At 45.4% G+C, this 21,075-nt stretch overlaps 1 protein-coding gene and 1 pseudogene across 1 annotated transcript; one reads left to right on the forward strand and one right to left on the reverse strand.

The window, feature by feature from the left end:
- The first annotated feature begins 203 nt into the window (after positions 1 to 203).
- On the forward strand, positions 204 to 2,661 carry LOC125511151 (dof zinc finger protein DOF2.4-like). The gene is made up of 2 exons (XM_048676450.1): positions 204 to 644; positions 900 to 2,661. Exons 1-2 carry the CDS (start codon positions 561 to 563, stop codon positions 2,196 to 2,198), a joined length of 1,383 nt encoding a protein of 460 aa, XP_048532407.1. The 5' UTR covers positions 204 to 560; the 3' UTR covers positions 2,199 to 2,661.
- Positions 2,662 to 16,343: 13,682 nt separating this feature from the next.
- Positions 16,344 to 20,515, reverse strand: LOC125506265 (annotated as a pseudogene).
- Between the last annotated feature and the right edge of the window lie 560 nt (positions 20,516 to 21,075).

Here is a 21,075-nt window from a genome sequence, read left to right on the forward strand (position 1 = left end):
CACCCATACATCCACCTCACACACACATTCCCTTGCAGGCTAAGGAACCCTCTCTCTTCTCTCTAAGCTTCCTTCCCCATCGCCTCTCCATATGTTTCACATCCCAAATATATAATGCAAGGACACCACCACTAAGACAAAATATAAATAAAGAAAGAACAAGGCTAGCTACCACCCTTGCCGCCCTCCTTTTTATTCCTCTCGCTTTCATTCCCCCCTGTCCCTCTCTTTCCCTTTCTTCCATCTTCCCCCTCCCCCAGCCCTCAGCTCCTCGTGAGAGGAGAGGAGAGCTCCATTCTTGTGTGCAGAGAGATCTATTGGCCCAGCTGCTAGTGGGTGGTGTTATTCTCCATCGATCCACCTTTAGCCCTCGCCATCCACCCTTGCTTGCATGATCCCCTCCCTAAAGCACCTATATACCCCTCGTCTCTCTCCCGGCCCTCTCCCGCAAAGAAGCAAGGAGGAACAAACAAACCGAAAAGGAAGAAGCAGCCACTCCAAGTAGGAAAAAGATCAAAAGAAACCAAATTCTATACCACACCACCACCACCACCACCACCATGGTCTTTTCTTCGGTTCCCCTCTACCATGATCCACCCAATTGGAACCAGAACCACAACCAGCAGCAGCAGCAGCAGCAGCAGGTGAATTGCCTTTTCTCTCTTATAGATAGATGGATGGCTTCTTTGTGAAAAAAGAGCAAAAAACCAGCTGGGGAAATGGAGAGGAGATATTCCTCTGCGCTCTTTTGCGAATTAAATCCCCTTCTTGAATATTCACACTCCTATGGCTTTTTAGTTGCTATGCTTTTGCTAGTTTTGTGTGATTGTGATTAGTTTCTCAGCTTTGATTCTCTTGCTTTTCGAGTGTGTTTTGATTGTAAACCATGGTGCTTCCAGCTCCAGCAGCAGCAGCAGCAGCAACTGAGCCACCATGGCCAGATGTTTGCAAGCGGGGGCGGCGGGGGCGGAGTGGACATGCACCACCACCAGCAACAGCAACAGCAACAGCAGCAGTATCAGCAGCAGCACCACCAGCTGCGGCCGCCCGTGCCGCCGCCCGGGGCGTTGATGGCTCCGAGGCCGGACGGCATGGGTAGTGCGGTTGCTCTGAGCGGCGCAGGTGGTGGTGGTGGTGGTGCCGGCGGAGGTCCAACGGGCGGCGCGGTGGTGCGGCCAGGGTCGATGACGGACCGAGCGCGGATGGCCAAGATCCCGCAGCCGGAGCCGGGGCTCAAGTGCCCGCGCTGCGAGTCCACCAACACCAAGTTCTGCTACTTCAACAACTACTCCCTCACGCAGCCCCGTCACTTCTGCAAGACCTGCCGACGCTACTGGACCCGCGGCGGCACGCTCCGCAACGTCCCCGTCGGGGGCGGCTGCCGCCGCAACAAGCGCACCAAGTCCTCCAAGTCCTCGTCCTCCGCCGCGTCGGCTTCCGGTGGCGGGACGTCGTCGTCCACAACATCGTCCACGACCACGGCTGGGGGTGCCAACGGCAACGGCAACGGCAACGGCAACGGCAACGGCAGCAGCGCGGCCGCGGCGGCCGGGGCCATGATGTCTTCTCAGGGCCAGGGGCACGTGCAGATGCCATTCTTTGGCTCGCTGCACCCGTTGGGCGCCGGCAGCGGGGATCACTACGGCACCGGCGCGTCGAGGCTAGGGTTTCCGGGGCTGATCAACTCGCTGGATCCGGTGGACTACCAGCTCGGTGGAGGCGGTGCCGCGGCCGCCGCCATGGGGCTGTCCGAACAGTGGCGGCTGCCGCAGATGCAGCAGTTCCCCTTCTTCGGCCGCGCCGACGGCATGCATCAACAGCAGCAGCAAATGGCTGGCCTATACCCGTTCGACGCCACTGACGCGTCCGGCTTCGCCGGAGAGATGATGGGCGGCGTCGGCGGATCCAAGCAGCTGGTGCCCGGATCGGCAGGGCTGATCACGCAGCTCGCGTCGGTGAAGATGGAGGACAACCCGCCGTCCAACAACGCTATGGCGGGCGCCGCCTCAGCCAGGGAGTTCCTCGGCCTCCCCGGCAACATCCAATTCTGGGGCGGCGGCAACAATGGCGCAGGCGGCAACGACAATGGAGGAAGTCACAGCAGCGGCACCGTGGCTCCAGGCGGCGCCGGCGGAGGAGGCGGCTGGGTGGATCAGCTCCCCGGGTTCAACTCGTCATCATCGGGCAACATCCTGTGACTGTGAGACCGGCCGCGCCACGGCCGCGCATGCATGCATGGTGGAATGGAGTCGACCTCTCTGCAAAAGGTAGCCCTATATATACAAGCTCCGAATTGAAGCTTAATTTTAGCCATGGCTTCCGATCGATCGAGAAAAAGAAAAGAAACAATGGAGTTGTGGTGGCGCATACAAGATCATTGCCGGTCGATCGAAATTAGTTTTATTCTACTCTCGAGTGAGTCCTAGCTATGTCTCCATGCATGCTGTTCTTGTACCGTCTTAATTAGGTTCTTTCTTGGTACTCCTATTGTTTAAGGTGCTGGATTTTCTATATTCTTGGGTCTCCTTAATTCTCCAATGTCATTGTAATGCACGTTAATTGGTACCAAGTTTACTAGCTTGGTGCAATTAATGTGTTCATGGTGGAAGGTTATATACTTATATAAATATATCTATGAGCTAGAATATTGAGTTGGTTTCAGTATATTGGTGCAATCTTCATACTCCATGTATGAGTAGCTTGGAATGTTTCTACTCGCTTATTTTTTATGTGCTTTGTGTATATATATATGTATGAAATTGTTTTAGTCCATAATGCATGCATGCTTGCAATTTCAATAGATGTTTATATCATGAGGTTTCATTTATCATTCAATCGAAAATATCCAATATAATGAATTTAACTTACCATTTGTGAATGATATAATTAGGTTGATTGTCATTGCTATCATCTAGTAATTTGCAATTATTCCCTAGAAATTTAGTTTATATGTGCCCATTTATCAAATCTAGTCTTGCTCATGGTACTCGAATTTTCTTATAAGAGCATGTGTAGTTGCATAGACAGGCACCCTATTGCTAAAACAGATTAATTAGTAGGCTTGTAACGAAGATATCCTCTGTTAACCATCTTCTTGTATAGTTGCATGTAGACATGTGTATATTTTCATGGATAAAACATTATATACAAATTGCAAGCACTGAATACAAGACATTAGCCACCTAGGTTGATGTGGAGGGGAAGCATGCAAAGTAACTTCTGAAAGCTACTAGAGTGGCAGCATTCCTAGCTCAATAGGCACACAATGATTGCAAATGCAAATACTTCCATCTATATTTTTGCTAATTAGGGCAAAAGAGTGAAGCAAGTGTAAATCCTTGGAAGTTCTAGCTGGTTCCATTTCTCCTCTTTTGAGGGAAAGCATCACACCCACATACACATTATTCTGATATATAAGCAGCAATAGTGCAAGTGATCATGATCAGTAGTAGAACTGTAGTAGTGTAATACTACTACTAGTACTAGTAATAGTGACCCACACCTCTTCATGCATGCATGGTCCTGATCTGCTCTCAAAATGGTGTAGGTTCCTAGGTTTCCAAGCACTAATCTCCATTCAAGGCCTTTCTCCTGCCAATGTAATCATGGCATGTCCCCACAGTGCAGGCAGAGAGAGACATGAGTGAAGCTAGCTAGGGGCCAGTGATATGGTGCAGCAGAGGGGAGGGGTGGCTAGCTAGCAATCTCCTTAGTTGTGCTCAAAGAATCTGTTTCTTACGTTTCTTTTGCCGTCTTTAACTTTAGCCAGCTTCCTCGGTTTCGAGGAAGCAACTTTTACATGTCTAGATGTTTGAAGCCAACCATTGACTGCCACATGAAAGTGTACGCGCGCATACCCTGCTGAAACTGCATGCAGGTTTCATCTTTGGTGCACTTTTGAACTGTCTGCTCCACTCTAGCTTAACTCAATTTTATATATTCTCCACCATCGTAGATTGGTAGCTACTTGATTTTTGTTGTACTCCTCCGGATCCGTTCCAAAATACTTGAAGTTCTATGGTTTTCCTAAACCAAACTTCTTTAACTTCAGGTGTGACCATGTATATAGAAAATATATTAACATCTACAATATATATATAACATATATAGTATGAAAATATATTTTATGATGAATCTAACGGAACTAATTTGGTATTGTAGATGTTTGTATGTTACAATCGGCTTAGTCAAACCTAAAAATGTCCGAGTTAGGACAAACTGAGAATTTCAAGTATTTTGGAACAGAGGGAGTATTAAGTGGTGGTACGATATTTGTCTCGTCATTGAACACAACAAGCATATCTCTCCCAGATCATCTATTGTACATACACCCTCCAGTGCACAATGCAAGTTCTTATAGCCTTTGCAACCAGAATACAAGTCCTACATTTCCAATGATCTTTTTTTCTTATGTTTCTCCTAATTAGAACTTGACTATTTTCATAAAGAATTTGGCTTATATATAATTCTAGCAATTATTATTTTTGCGAGAAAAATAGCAAATAATATTCTTGTAAAAAGAAAATTTAGAAATAAAATAAAAGGTGCAACATTGACATTTTTAGCCATTGAATCGGAGCGGGTACATGCTACCAAAGCTTGTAAAAGAAATATTGTTGTCACCATCAATAGATAAAACCTAGTATTTTAAAACAACATATCGTCGACAGAAAAAAAAATTGTGGAGTTCTCAATTTATTGACAATTTGAGGTGCTTTTCAAAATTATGTGCCATGGCTGTACTTTTTTTATGTAACTACGAGACTAGAAAAACTATGAGGTACATGCAATATTAAACTCTCTAGTTGCAAAGGAAACAATATATTAGAAGAAAATTCTTTATTTCCCACTAAATTTTAGTCTAGTTCCAGATAAGTGTGTTTGACAATTCCTTGTGCGCATGCTGAAAAAGACTATACTGTACCTAATGGTCGAAAACTCCATTTGAATATGCTACTCCCTCCTTTCATCTATATAGGGCCTAATGCGTTTTTCGAGGCTAACTTGGACCAAGGGTTAGAGCAATAATATATGACATGCAAGTTACACAAAGCATACTGTCAAATTCGTACGTAAAAGGAGCTTCCAACGATATAATTTTCACATTATACATCTTATGTGTTATTAATCTTATCAATAGTCAAAGACGGTCTTGAAGAACGCATTAGGCCCTATATCTATACCAATATAAAAAGATCCAAAAGGGCAGATCCAACTGATCTTGGCCATCAAACTAAATCAATCCAACGACCTAAACTACTCCAATGGCGAGCGTTCAACATGTTTAACATGCAATTAATATCATACCAAATATTGCACTAATCATAAAATTAACACGCAAATAATATCATACCTAATATATCCATGTGCAATTAATATATTGCCTAAATATTAACGTGCGTTGCACGTGCGCATTTACTAGTAGATGGAAGGAAGGAGTAAGTATGCTTTGCAACTTCAAAACACTAGTGGAATTACTAGAAAATACTTCTAATGGGGAGCTCAAAAATACTATGGGCCAACCACTAGGGAAATATTAATGGTATCTTCAAGTAGCGACTCTAAGTGGAGACTAAATTCGCTTGTAAATCAAGTTCATATGTATACATCAGATTTAATATTCATATTTGATATGCCGGTTCATTATCTCCCTATTGAGTACAATTACAATTGGATCTCTTCTTGATTAATGTCATCATTTTCCTACTTCGGTGATTCATGATCATCATGACTGCTGAAATACACCGAGCACCAAATGCCCTTCATGAATTTTCATGAACTAGACTCTCCTCTCTCTCCTTATTTTAAGTTGGTTCCTGAAGCATCACTGCTAGCTAGAGACAACAACGTCGGAGAAGTGCAAACATGGCTAAGAAGAGGAAAATGAGATTATCACGATATATGTGGATGAGGGCAGGGTCTCATCGGCACCACTAGCAAGTGGTGGGTGGCGACGCACGTAGGAAGGCGACAACGCCATTATCATAGCGAAGGAAAGGACAGATAAAGGAAAAAAAAGAAAAGTAGATCCAGTGAATTCTACTTTGTAAAGCGTGAACGTAAGCCTTACCAAAATCTGGAAAGGTAGGGAGTATAGTGTTAAGATAATCGTGCGTATATGCAAATGTCTGATGTCAACATTTTCTTAGCGGAACCCATGTATGATAATAGATGGCATGGGAGAGATAAAAATAGATAGAGAGAAATTGTCATTTCCTTGGAAAAGATCACTACAAGAGATATCTTCTCTTATGCTCAATTTGTAGTTTCTGAATTGTGTTGCGCGGTGCTAATTTTACAATTCCGATAAATAGCATATTTAAGTTAATACAAGCACCATGAGTACACACCCGGCTTCTGCGTGGTTAGGATGCATGCTAAAATCAACTCCAACGCAAGCGCGTGGCCCCACGCGTGCACACACACAAAAGAAAACATTTAAAAAACAGAACCTCCGAAAGTCCTGTCCAAGCAAACTTAAGCATGTAGCTCCAACCGTCAACATCCACCACCACCAAAGACAACACTTGGACTGTGAGAAACGTGCTCAGGGCTTAAAAAGGAATTAGCTAGATCGCGGGTATTTGGACACGTAGAAGTAGCATGGTTTAATTGAAGCGGAGCGCAAAGTGTGCAAAGGCGGGTCTCATGGGAGACAAAAAAAAGGCTAAAGGGGCAAACAAGAACTAAAATAGGAACTTGTTTTGCACATCATAATCCACTACATTCTGAACATAGCCTTAAACCTTTAGTCTCATGATTTCCAATTAATTATACTTAAGATGAGATTTTTGAGACACAATATTGTATTTTCCACAGTAGAAAAGTATTCTACAATGATGGATAATTTATTGTGTATATCATTTTTTTGTCATTTCTCCCGATGATGGGGAGAGAACTAGACCAGAGATTATCTTCTCATCCACTATACACTCAATAATTATAAGTATATCAATCAATTGACCCTGATATTTAGTGCACATACACACCATTGTGACTAGATCTCAGTCGACTGAGACTTAACGTAGCCTCAGTCAAGTGACAGAACATACAGAAAAGAAGAAAGAAAAAATTTACATGGATCTCCATGTAAGATCTAACGAATATAGCATCGACTCAGATTTCGTTAAGTATCAGTCAAGTGAGATTTAGCAATCCTGTTTTATTTATATACATGCATCTATAGAACTGGCCGACGGCCAACAAGAAACATGCTCATGCATATAGCCGTTCATGCACAAATACGTGGAGAGCAAAATCTTGTGGTAACTCACGTAAGAGCTCGCCAATCAGTCAGGGCAGGGATACTGGAACAGTAACGATTAGCGAATACTAGCTCGATCGGCCATACACCTCGCTATAGTTGGCTAAGGTGAAAAAATGGAGTATAATTAACAATATGGTAACCTAGCTCTGCTGTCGCCGTGGTGAGTATATGCAAGCTCAGCCCCACATCGTCTCTCTTTTACCACACCGTGCGTGCGTGTGTGTGTGTGTCTCGTTGTTTAGCTGTCGCTGTCTGAGGGAATCTGGGTTTTCGTCTGCTTTCGCCAAGCCCAATGCAGTCCACCCCCTCTTGGGGAGGGAATAAAGGAGCCTGACCTCACCTTGACCCCATATGTTTATATGTTTGGATTTCATGTCATCCAGGTCATCTTTTCATTGAGATGCAGAAATTAATTGGCACGGTCCTGTTCACGACTGACCTAACTAACTATAACTAACATGAAGGTCCAGTTCCTTAATTATTTTTACAAAAAACAATGCCATTCTTCGCAAAATGGGTTTAATTTCTATGGATTTATGTGTAAGTTTAATATTTTTCACATAAAGTTCATATGATATTTATAAATATTCAGGAACACATGTGTGTTCTTCCTGAAATTTGGATGACCACAAGAAAAATGTTCTGGTTTGACCAAAAGTGCAATCAGTAGAATATATGAGAAAACGAAATGGAGAATGTGATTCTTTCATTTTCTATCAGACAAATACAAAAAGATCTAAACTTGCGTAGACGGAATTTTTACGGGGAAGGAATGGCAACTTATGGTGGAGAAAAGAATATGCATATTCTCCGAATTTTCGATCTGATTTAGTTAGAGAGGGTGCACTTTTTGCGAGAAAAAGCAAGCATCTGATTAAAGAATATGTGTAATGAATGTATTACCAAAAACTAGTTACACCACTTATAGTGTTATTATATCCTTCATTCTTGACTTGACAGTACTCTCTTTATTGACCAGGCATCTGAATTGTATGAGAACATGCATGTTTTGGAATTTAAGAATATATTTTGTGATGCATGGATGGGAAAGTTGATATATGATATGCAACATCATTTGATTGTTTATTTACCTCAAATATATTTTTATTTATCTTGATTTGGAGTCACCATAAGTTTTATATGCTCTAAAGCTCAAACCCATCTTAATAGCTCTTTTCAGCTAACTAGCATCCCTAATGTAAGTATGGGACACAAACCCATGTAATGAAGAACATAGTTCATTGCATTTTTATTTCATGGACCTACCATTTAAAAAATGGTACGAAATAGTGTGGCTTATTAAGTGGGCATCATTAACATTTTGTGAGGTATATTCTACTTGTGCCAAACAATATGCATTTGGCTAGAATCAAAATGATTGCCTTTAACATGTAATCATATGTCTTAACTTTGACAATACAACCCTTGACGCGGCACTCTCAATCTATTGTCGAGATGATTCCTATTCGTTGTACCTCCAAGTACTTGCGTCCTCCATGTACAAATATCGAACTAATACTCCTACAGTAATAGTTGTTTCTTTCTGGGTCTTCGAAATGTCAATAATTTTTCATGTGTTGCGCAATATCGACTGCTCGTGGAAACCTTGAGATCTTCTTTACGGTTTGAGTGAAATTATATATATGTGCCACATGATTGGGCCTGTTTGGTGCACACAAAAAATGGCTTGTTTTAGGGCAATAATAATAAACCTAGACTACAATCTTCGCAGAAAAAAGAGCTAGACTTCAATCTTGATCTTGTAATTTGCTAGAAAGAAAACAATTAAGACACTGTGTGCACCCATCTATCAGATCTAATCTTGGGTGCTCGATCGCTTGCTTTTTCCATGCAGCCCATGCATATGTAGAGATCTATATCGGGATGAATGGATGATGGGCTACCTAGCCTCTCTAGCTTTCCACTGCTGTCGATCGCGGGCAGCTCTGCATGTGCCGACACTTCTCTCTCGAGAAATTCCCAGCCACCAGCACCAGAGCTTCAAAACCAGTAGGCATCCACCAACACATTCATCTCTCTTATCTCTCTCTCATCCATCCATTCATCCATGCACACACACGCACGATGGGATCTAGAGAGAGAGGGAGAAGGATTTTGGTGTGACGTTCAAATCGGAGATAGGTAGCTAGCTAGTATGCATGCACAGGACACCAGGTCAGGGGTATCAGATTCCTGTGTCAGAGCGTACTACGAATCGCACGCATAGAGAGGATCAAGCTGGGGGGGAAAAACGATACCGCATGCAGCTTTAGCTTTATACACCACCGAGTTTGTGAGCGCCTTTCTTTTTCTCTTCGTCCACGGGGCCCTGCCCTACCCTACGCTACTCACCCAGTCATGTCTATGTAATCTGTGTAGGAGCGGTACCATTTACTTGTCGTAGCATATGGTACATTCATATGCTTGCATGGCTTCTTCTGTCTTTTTATGCCCTGTAAAAAGTTGGCCACGGTGAAAGCACCAACAGTAGTTTTTATAGTTGCAATTGTGTCGCCTTGTATGCCTCTTCACATGAGTGTTGATTCTGCGGTTGGGCTCACGTTGCATCACATGAGCACAATCATGGACTACATATATGCATGGTCCAGTGCACCCCTTGCGTGCATGATGCAGCACATATTGCTGTACATAAGGATCCAATCTACCTCTCTTAACAGCTAGTACTCTCAAGTACTATACTATATGTATGCATGACAACATGAGTGTATACTGATTAATTAGTTAGTCCACGGAAGGCACCAAGGCATGTAGAGTATGCTCCATATTGTATGTTAATCAGCGTCGATCTTGCAAAGCAGAGATCCCAATGCTGGCTAGCTAGCTACACCTCAGGAAGAATCTGATTCCCTTTGGCCGCATATGTATGTATGTATGCAACAACCTATAAAATTATGCCTACATGCTTAGCTAGCTTGATTTCCATTCTTTCTGAGATTCTGGTCGTGTCGTGTGTGTATATCTAAGTACCAAAAAATCTAGATTGATTCAAAAGGCAAACAGCCATGCCATCCAAGCAAGGTAAATAATCTCAACGTAAGTAAGAGTATATAATCACGTGGTTTACCATCTCGCCCACTGCTCACATGGATCAATCTCCGACGCAAATGCTCGGACCCGATCTCATATCGTGTAGGATAACCTTCATTAACCTGTGTTGTTAGTCTTTGCACCTACTTGACTGTTGGTTCTCACTTACTTGTGTTATTTCATATAGCAAAGTGCCTCTTTACTTGTCATCAGTAACAGTTACATCATCAAGCAAAAGTGGTATGCTACTTGGTGCTACTTGGTGGATCATCTGAAACCAAGTGGATGGAGGAGGGATCCAGTAGCTAACAAATGCTCAAAGGTGATTTTCACAAACTCCCGCCTTGTGCTTTCTAATAGCAATCTTGATACACTGAAAAAGTTGGGCTGCTGAATTTCACATCCAGCATCCGTCTATATTATCCGAGTTAACAAAATCCTAATTTACAGCTAGCCTATAGAGTTTGGACAGAGGTAGGGGCAGGCTGAGTGGAGATGCCGACACTTCAGCCATATGGGCCTGAGGGCGTCACACATCCAATCTTGGCAATAAAGCATTACATTGTTATCTCGGATCACATCGCCAATAGTACGGCATAGCAAATCATGATCGAAGGAGGTGCCTGCACCAAGTTCGACAGTACCTGGTGATGGGCTGATTTTGAATTTTGGTTCGTAAATAATTCAGCCACAACTGCAATTTAGTTATTTCGGTTTCATTTCAGACAAAGGGCTAAATTTGTTTGGTTCTTCGACTGATGGTTTCATTAATGAAATAGGAGGGGGGAGCCCTCTTTTGCTCAAAAAAATCGAAGTTCAACCAAACCTTTCAGAATCTTGAATATTTTGAAATTAATTTGGATTTTTGTATAATACTAAAATGGCCGAAATACTTATTTTGTGCCGTCTAATAGCAATCTCGATCTATACACCAATGACATGGGACTGCTGAATTTCACCGTCCAACCATCCAACATAGTATGAATTAACAAGTGCCCAATTTGTAGTACGTACAAAGGTAGCATGCTGAGTTGAGGTGCCGACACTTCGTACATGTGGGGGTTAGACGTCCAATCTAGATCACATTTCACATTGACAGTAAAGCTCTCCATTGGTATCATGATCAAAGGAGGTGTGTAGACAAAATTTGATGGTGCCAAATACCCGGTGATGGCTGGTTTTGAATTTAGGTTCATAAATATTTCGGCCACAGCTGAATTCTCTGTAATGTTAAGTGTTAATCTTTGCTTCTCGCAAAAAATACTGCTGTAAGTTCCTCTCCTAACCAATTTGCCCGTAAGTTTAGGATTGCCAGTTACGTACTGTCCCTTCAGCCTGCATGCTTCGTGCAGTTGCACTGCTGCGTGAGATTCATTCGTCGACGTCAGTATTCCATTTCCTCATGCAGTCGCACTTGCATTGCACACCGTCTGTCACCTGGCTGAAGACAACAGCGTGCAATGCATGGCCCCTCCCCGTCCGCATGCGTTGAGTCACAATCTCTTGACTGGTCAGGATGAGACATTCACATGCTAGACGCGACCAAATCACAAAATTATGTACGTAGACCTAGACCTAGGTACGTGCGTCCTCCCAGGTGGATCAAGGACTCGTTTATCGGGGCACTCGGAGCGCTTGGCTGCCCAGATTATTCCCCGTACGTCAACCCCTGCATGCAGACCCGGCCGCGCGCCCGTGCCGTTCGTCGACCATGCATGCATGCCATGGGACGGAAGCAGGAAGTCCAACGTCCGTTGCTGTAGCTAGGTGCAGGATGTGCTCAACTTCAACTGAATTCCCGGCCGCCTCCAACGACTTCTGCCCGACGTACGTACGCACGCGCACATCTTCCGAAGAATACCAACGTCTGACGGACATGACTATTACGCATGCAGCGAGAGCGAGGGCCGGACCCGGCCGGCACGAACAGATCGACATGCATGCTCATGTCTACGTACGTATACGTACAAGCTAGCGTCTTTATGCATGCTGTTGTCAGATGATAATAATGGGATCGATGAGGCCGGGATAGCCGGGGGGTCGCCTAGGGTGGCACTACGTAGCTTTGGCGCCGTCCCGTCGCTGCCTCGGCCGGGCCGGCGAGCTGACACTGACAGCGGAATCTCTCTCGGACGTCGCGCGGGCGCGCACACATCATCATCGCACACACGCTCTCTCCAGTCTCGACCACATGTACGTAGGTACGAACGAGACGCTGCGTGCCCGCTTTAGTCGTGGTCGAGGATGCGTCAAGGAGAAGCCTCCCTTGCTCCGCCCCCACCAGTGGACCGGCCGCGCCCGGCCACAGATTCGGATCGTCCCTGTCCCTCGCCCCGAATCCCCATCATATCCGGCCACCGCCCGCCCGTCCGCCCGGCGATAACGGGGTCGACGTCAGGCGTGTGGCCGCCAGCCAGCCAGCAGCATCTCTGTATCATCGTCACACTTATCATGCATGCATGCGCCTTTAATCAGTCGGTCTCTCTGCGCCCCTTTTTCCATGGGGGCGTCGTCGATCGATGGACCAGCCTGTGGCCGGCCTCGTCGTCGGTCGGTGCGCCGCCACGTACGTGCGCTGGCTGCCTGCGTCGTCGCGGGTCAATCAGGTGCTCGTGCCGGGCACGAAACGGGCGACAGCAACGTGCGCGGCGCGCCTACGTACGTGCATATATGGTATGGTAGGCGCGTCATCAGGTCGAGCTATAGCTAGAGCGCGCGCCGCCGCACGCGAGACGTGCCGTTTCCCACCACGCCACGCCGTGCCCCGCTCGCGATTGTTCGGGTCGGTGTCGCACGTCGTTGCCGTGCCGTTGCGCGCGCGACGGCGCCCGCCATCCACAGTGGGTTGGTGCTGGGTGGTGGCGCTGCCGCCTACGTTGCACCTGGAATCTTTGGGCAATGCGGGCGCGTCCCGGTCGCACACCACACCGTGGTTACCATCATCGGCTTGGTACAATATTGCTAAATCTCAGTCTCAGTCGACTAAGAGTATCTACAGCTGCACGCCTCAGACGCACGGACGGACGACGGCTCATTCGGTGACCGGTAAAAAAAAACCCGACCTAGATGGGCGTCTCAAACACCCGGGCTGGCTACCCCTCATATCTAACCCAAATATGAGGCGAATATGAGAGGCCTGGGTGCGCACGGGCACCTCCGCCACGTCGGCAGGTCTACCCCACCATAAATTGCACCAAATTCACCAAATACTTTCCCCTCCTCCCGCCTCCCTCCTAACTTTTCTGCGTCCGAGCCCTCGCCGTCCACCACCCTTGCTCTCCCATCCTCACCGTCGGCCCCGATGAGGGAGAACAAGAAAGAGGTGAGGTACAAGCTCATGATGAATGTGCAAAAGAAGAGGATGGATTGGGACTGGAGGCCGGAGAAGAAACTGGAAATTGAGAGGGGGAAGATCGGGCTGGAGAAGCAAGAGGCGATGATCAAATGGGAGCTCAAGAAGGCCAGGACATTTGGAGAGATTGAGCTTGAGAAGGAGAGGCTGCAAATCGCGGGGCGCGAAGGATGTGAAGATCATGTTGGCAAACGAAAGTCTCTTGGATGAACAAGCAAAGAAGTGGATTGCGGACAAGAAGGAGATCAACAACCATAGGCAGTACGAGGCGGCGAGGGCGTCTATGGCAGCAGCGAAGCATGCGGCAAGGATGGGGGCGAAGCATGCGGCCCGGATGCAGGCGGAGCATAACGCAATGATGGTCGCGGAGCAAACGGCATGGATGGCGTCCGACGAATGATCCGGCCAGCCAACGACTGATCCATCATGCCTGGATATTGATTTTATTTTGACATGTATGAATTGTTGAACTATGATTTGTTTTGCTTTGTTTTGAATTGTTGAACTCGGACAATTTTTATCGTATGATCAACGTGCATGGATTGCGTGGATTTAAGATTCCTCTTTTGAGGTGTGTGGATGTGGCAGCCTAGGCGCTGTCTGCAGACATGCCCATGGGCGTATAGGGGACAAATTTGCCAAGTCCAGTTATAGATGCTCTAACCAGAAGTAGCTAATCTGAGCCCCTATACGCCCGCGAACGCACCCAAACGGCATCAAATCTTGGCATTTGCAACCATGGTCTCTATTTTGAAAACATCAAATCCATGCAAACGCATACACGTCGATCATTTTAGACAAACATAACTTTGGTGCACACAAATACAAATAGTTCATACTTAAAAGTACATGATCCAAACATAGTTCAAACATAAATATTGTTCATAATGCATCATTGACAAATTAGAGGCAAAGTTAACTGATTTCTAGTGTGAACCCACATATGCTCCACAAGATTATCCAGAAGTTGCATATGAACCTGTTGGTCTCACAATTATCGACGCATCTCCAAAAAGTTGGCAATGATCTCTGCCTCTTGTCCTAAGAGACGGACCTGAACACCGGGCTTCATGAAATCATGCGTGGGCTGCCCCTTCACCCTCATCCTGAGTGCAACAGTGCATTTCTACAGAGGAGAGAAAGAAAGTTTTCCGCAACAATCCTTACTCAGCTTGAAGTCGTCATCAGCCTTCTCCACGCCTTCCACTACCCGCAAGAATAAGTTTCTGCTCATCCGGCAGCATCGACGAACGAAAGTCTCATGGAATGTTGGGATAGTTGCGAAGTAGTCCTTGAACAGAAGTCATGCACCGGCAATCCTATCACGCGGAATCACTCTCTGGCCCTTGATGGAACCCTTGAAGTTTAGGACGTGCTCCTCTGCCTTCTCGAACTCCTCTTGGATGCTCATCATCATCATCATTTCGGCCTCCTCATCGTCCGAATTCGACGACGCGATGAACTCGTTGAATATGAATTAGCCATCATTCCACGCCGAATCCATTGACCAAAAAATTCAAAAATCGGCTCGGACATTTCATCAAACGCGTAGAGCACGGGGTGTAAATGTGAGGGAGTTTGATGTACCGGGACGTCGTCGGGTGGCGACAACCTTGTCCGATGACAGCCTGGTCGGCAACCGTGTGCGCTGGAGTATCCGGTGTGGAAGCCCTGAGTTGGGAATGGCGACGGAGCACGGATACCAGCAGAAGTTCGATGGCATCATTGCGGAGGAGGGCGAACAGAGAAGAGGAGAGTGCGGCTTGGGCAAGGAGAGGGGAAGCAGATTTGACCAAATTGGCATGAGCCTTATCCGTCAGTTCGACGTGGTCGGCGTGCCCGGGAGGCCGATTGGGTGCCATTTTTGCATCCGGACACTAACCGGACAGCCCGTCCGGGCATTTGGTGAGCTTTTACATTTCCATGAAAGAAAAAAATACTTTTTCCTTTTTTTCACATGTTATATATTCGCACATGACTAAGACTTGGCAAGTCGACTGAGACCTAGCGCGTACTTACGCTGCAGGGTCCGGCCGGACGGGGAGGTCATACGTACGGCGGCCGGCCTTGGTTGGGCTGGGAGGCAGGGTTTGTTTTGACACTGTGTGCAGTGCAGGCTGCGGAGGACCGGACCATGCAACGGCCTTAGCACAGCGCGCGTACGTTGCACCGTGCCGGGCGTGAGGTGAGACGCGCCGTCTTCCACCACGGCGGCGCGCGCCGAAAACGTAAGCACATCATCAGGATAGGCCGGCCGGTCGGTGTCGCGCACGTTCCCTGGCCGTTGCGCGACGGCGGGTTCATTTCGGCGGTTTCCCGACCCCCCCGCCGCCACTCACAGTGTGTGCTAGCTAGTTAGCTAGCTGGTCCTGGGCCTGGGCGGGGACCCCGGCGCGTACATTTCGTTATGCCTGGAATATTTCCGTTCGGCGTCGCCATATCACGTCGGTCGTGCGACGCACGCACGGACGCTGTGGGCGCCGTGGGTTCGGGATTTGGGGGATGCGTGTGCCTGCTCTGCTGTGTTGTGTTGCACCAGCAGGTGAACACGACTAGGGTGTTGCCATTTTCAGTCCCTCGTAGTACCTGCACAGGTTCAGTGAAACAGAAGCTCGCGCACGCACGCAGAGCTGACGCCTCTCCAGTTTCAGCAGATTTCTTGGATCTGGATCCCCCCCTTCAGAGTTTCAGTGGTTATCTTACAACTGGGTTCTCATTCTTGAGATCTGGAGACAAGGTTACGACCATCAGCATATACCAGTGAGACAACAACACGACCCGCCCTGGGGACACATACCATGCAGAAATCACCAGATCAAAACTGCTCGACGGCCACATCTTTTCTCGACATCAATCAAAGCTTACGGTTGATTCCATCATCAAATGCACAAAATCCGCTGACACGAGATGCGAGGGAACCACGCTGCAAGGATGTGCGCCGGAAGCGTCCGTCAGTAATACTTTGCTACTTCGACACTTCTCAACGATTCGAGCCGCCTCACTTCTTCCTCTCGGCGGTTCCAGCAGCTCTGCGATTTTGGGATGAAATTTTGTTAGACCGACAGTATAATTGGCCAAGGTCATGCCTCAGCGCATCCGGCATGAGTAAGTAAATGTCCAACAAGCCTCTGCACTACATATTCAGTGATATGAGTTGCCTGAACCTCTCATCAAGATATTCAATACAGATTTTCAGATTTAGCTTTTCGATTTGTCCATACCCTTCCCCACACACGAGGTACCTCTCCGGATGGTTAAGATAGCACCATCAACGTGTCGCAAGCATCCTAGTGGCTGGCTCTTATCGTGGACAAGCAGATCTAGTAGAAAGCGACGATAACTATATGCGCTCATGTCATCCTTTGAGATGATGTCAGGCACCAACACATCCCGCGGGTGGACATGGTACATGAGCTAAGCCTCCATATGTGGTGAAACGGATGACACCAGTGGACGGCAGCTGGCTAGGTAACCTCTTTATGGTCGTCAATTATCTGTCCCCAGACTGAAGCAGCGACAGGAATGATGGCATTGCGCAGATATTTCTATGAATTTCAGACGAAAGAAACATGAATTCTTTGCTTACAGTGATGGATTAAACTCTAGAAGATAGCTGGGTTATTATTTGGGTAAATTATTTCCACAGTTGCATCTATATCTTTATGGTCAGGCAACTTAAAGTCGGCCCAACAAAAAACTAAGTAGCAGAATGGCCACCAAAAACAAAATTACTCCCTCCGTTCCTAAATATAAGTCTTTTTAGAGATTTCAATATGAACTACATACAGATGTACATAGACGTTTTAGAGTGTAGATTCATTCATTTTAGACGTATTTTAGAGTGTAGATTCATTCATTTTGCTCCGTATGTAGTCCATATCAGAATCTCTAAAAAGACTTATATTTAGGAACAGAGATATTTGAAATCAAGAAATATATATACTGTCTATATCAATAATCACTTTCTTGTTCCAAAATTTTGGTGAAGCTGCAATACAAGGACAGTCTGAAAATGAAAAAGATAGGATTGCCAATACTAATGGTCCTTAGTACTACTATCCACATGCCTACTTTTTCACAAGATCTTGAAAGCATCAAGAATAACTTTCTTAATACCTATGGAACCATGAGTTGCAACTGAAGTGACCAATCTAGTGTACTCTAGCTTCTGAACAATACATACTTGAATATAGTTCAACAATAAATTAACTACTCCCTCCGTCCCAAAATTCTTCTCTTAGATTTGTCTAAATACGGATGTATCAAGTCACATTTTAGTATTAGATACATCCGTATCTAGACAAATCTAAGACAAGAATTTTGGGACGGAGGGAGTATTAGGTAACAAATGAATTACACTAACACCAGATAGCATATGGCAATAGTGACATAGATGAGCACATGGCTAATTTCAAAGATAAGCCTTGTGGATATAGATGTCTATACAGAAATGTTATTGCTAAAGGAGTATGCCGAAGGTGGATCGTACTCAACTGAGAACAACTATTAGATGATTGGTTAGAGTCACAAGACGCTTTGATGATAAACTTTATGTCCGTCAAATAAAAGTAAGTCGTCTTTAGAGGTTGGCAACATCTCCGCTACTGGAACAAAAGATAGAAACGTACCTTATCTTCCTAAGAACACCGGACATCTCCTCACACTTCTTCTTGGCTCTCTTGTGTGTGCCTAGCTTTCTTGGCTACCTTGAGTGCACGTTTATCTTTTCCAACCTTCAGAAGCTCGGTGACACGCTTTTCTTATGGCGCGAATCCAGCAACTTCCCTGATCAAGTTCCTAACAAAATGGACCCTCTTGGTAATTTTCTGAAATGAGAAAGAGTGTCAATTTTAGAATGTTAGTAGGCTGTCATTCTCAATAATCTCATCACAGAATTGCAGTAGCATTATTGACTGAAACTTCTAACATAGATGATATTGCACATAATTTACAGTGAAATCTGAGGTCTGGAGATAACACGCACAGAAGGACTAAACACAAACGGTAACATCAGACTTGAGCAAGAATATACAGTCATGCACCCAAAGAAAATAGACGCCGGTCTTGCAGGCTGGCACCTGAACATTGTGTGTAAATAAATTGTCAAGAACTGACAACTTCTGCATATGCATTAGTTCATATAGCGTACAATGGTTAAACAGAGAAGGTTATATGGTCACCATATACATCATTGCTTGTCTCATTAATTTTGACAGCATCCACCAAGAAGCAGGCAATATCGCCGCGCCTGCAGCAGCTAGACGACACATTCTCTTGTTTTTTCCAGGAAAGCTAAAAGACAGATTGGTGTGGAAATTTCCAGGAAAACCATTGCCACATGTCTATGTTCATTAAGTCACATCAAAGATAACTCCAATAATTGCATGATCCCTACACGCAATTTCACTGTTACGACATGCACATCAACAGATGCACTCTAGGATTTGACTAGCTTCAGCGTTATTCCACCCTCTCTGAAGAAAGTTTCCACCCGCGTTTCAATTCCCACACACCTAATGTAGAGAAGTAAGCAGCTTGAATATAAGAACTGATCGGATTGCGGAAGCAGAATATCACCCCTTTGCGATCGGACGGGCGGGGCTGGGAGCTCGAGCTTGGTGACAACGTGCCCCTTACTGATCCCCATGAACAGCCCTGTCTTCAGCGGTGCTGGCAGCATTTCAGCTCCCTGCACGGAGCCCAAACTGTAAACTTCCCTGATGAAGTTCTGAACAAAATGGACACTCTTGGTAGAATGTTACTAGGCTGTCATTCTCAATAATCTTATCACAGAATTGCACTCTCCCACCATAGGCTGAAACTTCTAACATATGTAATAACTGCACAGAATTTACAGTGAAATCTGAGGCCTGGAGATAACACACACACACACACACACACACACACACACACACACACACACACACAGAAGGACTAAACTCAAACGGTAACATCAGATTTGAGCAAGAATATACAGTTATGCACCCATAGAAAATAGACGTCGGTTTTGCAGGCTGGCACCTGAACATTATGTGTAAATAAACTGACAACTTCTAAGTTTGCATTACATCATATATAGCATATACAATGGTTAAACAGAGAAGGTTATATGGCCACCACACACATTGTTGCTTGTCTCACTAATTTTGACAACATCCACCAAGAAGCAGGCAAAACAAAATCGCCGTGCCTGAAGCAGCTAAATGACACATTCTCTTGTTTTTTGCTGGAAAAGTAAAATACAGATTGGTGTGGAAATTTCCAGGAAAACATTGTCACATGTCTATGTTCCTCAAGTCACATCAACAGATAACTTCAATAATTGCACGATCCCTACACACAGTTTCACCGTTACGGCATGCGCATCAACAGATGCGCTCTAGGATTTGGCTAGCTTCAGCGTTTTTCACCCTCTCTGAAGAACTGAATTTCTAGTCGCATTTCAATTTCCACACGCCTAATGTAGTACATACAGTATAACAGTAAGCAAAGTGGGCATAGGAAGTGAACAAATTCCGGAAGAATGAAACTCACCCCTTTGCGGCCGGACGGGCGGGCGGGAGCTCGCGCTTGGTGATGCCGGACCCTTGTTGATCCCCACGGACAGCCACATCTTGGGCGGCGCCGGCGCCATTCCCCTGCACTGCACGGAGCCCAAACCCCAAAGTGGATCACGTAAGAGGAAAAGAAGACGCAAGTGCAATGTCGCACGAAGCAAGTAGGGGTCGCCTTCACCTGTAGAGCTCTCAGCGAGGAGGTGGGGCAACGGCGACGGCGACGGCCTGCGGCGGCGGTGGTGTTGAGGAGAGGCCGCGAGTTCGTGGGCTGTGGAGGCACTCAGGTTCGATTTTGGCGAGGCAGACGCTTCAGGCGCGCGGCGCCTATTTATCGCCTTAAGCGAGATACAAAGTTCCCCTCGCTGGAGAATCTGCAGCTATCGGGCCGGCCCATTTTGCGATTTTTTTTAAGGAAATAGGTAAAGAAAGGGAAGTGTTCCCGCGGGGGATCAATCTGGTATACATTTGTTAAACATTTTTTCAAATACTTTGTCCAACATTTTTCAAATACTAGTTAAAATTTTTCAAATAATTGTTCAACATTTATTATATACATGATCAACATTTTCTGACATACTTTGTTCAAAATCTTTTCAAATACTTGTTCAACATTTCTCATATACTCGTTCAACATTTTTAAATACTTATTCAACATTTTTTATATACCCTTCTAACAATTTTAGTACTTATTCAACATTTTTCAAATACATGTTCAACACTTTTAATACTTATTCAACATATTTAAATACTTGTTCAATATCTTTCAAATTCTTGTTCAACATTTTTTAATCCCTATTAAACATTATTCAAATGTGTGTTTGGGAGAGTGTTCTTGTAATATATGTATTTAG

This window comes from Triticum urartu, chromosome 5, assembly GCF_003073215.2.
Source record: "Triticum urartu cultivar G1812 chromosome 5, Tu2.1, whole genome shotgun sequence".
Lineage (NCBI taxonomy): Eukaryota > Viridiplantae > Streptophyta > Magnoliopsida > Poales > Poaceae > Triticum > Triticum urartu.

Bases quoted from the DNA above. Each gene is read 5' to 3' on its own strand.
- LOC125511151 (XM_048676450.1), top strand. From the start codon at position 561: ATGGTCTTTTCTTCGGTTCCCCTCTACCATGATCCACCCAATTGGAAC. The intron at 645-899 runs GTGAATTGCCTT...TGGTGCTTCCAG, and splicing joins AGCAGCAGCAGCAGCAGCAG to CTCCAGCAGCAGCAGCAGCA.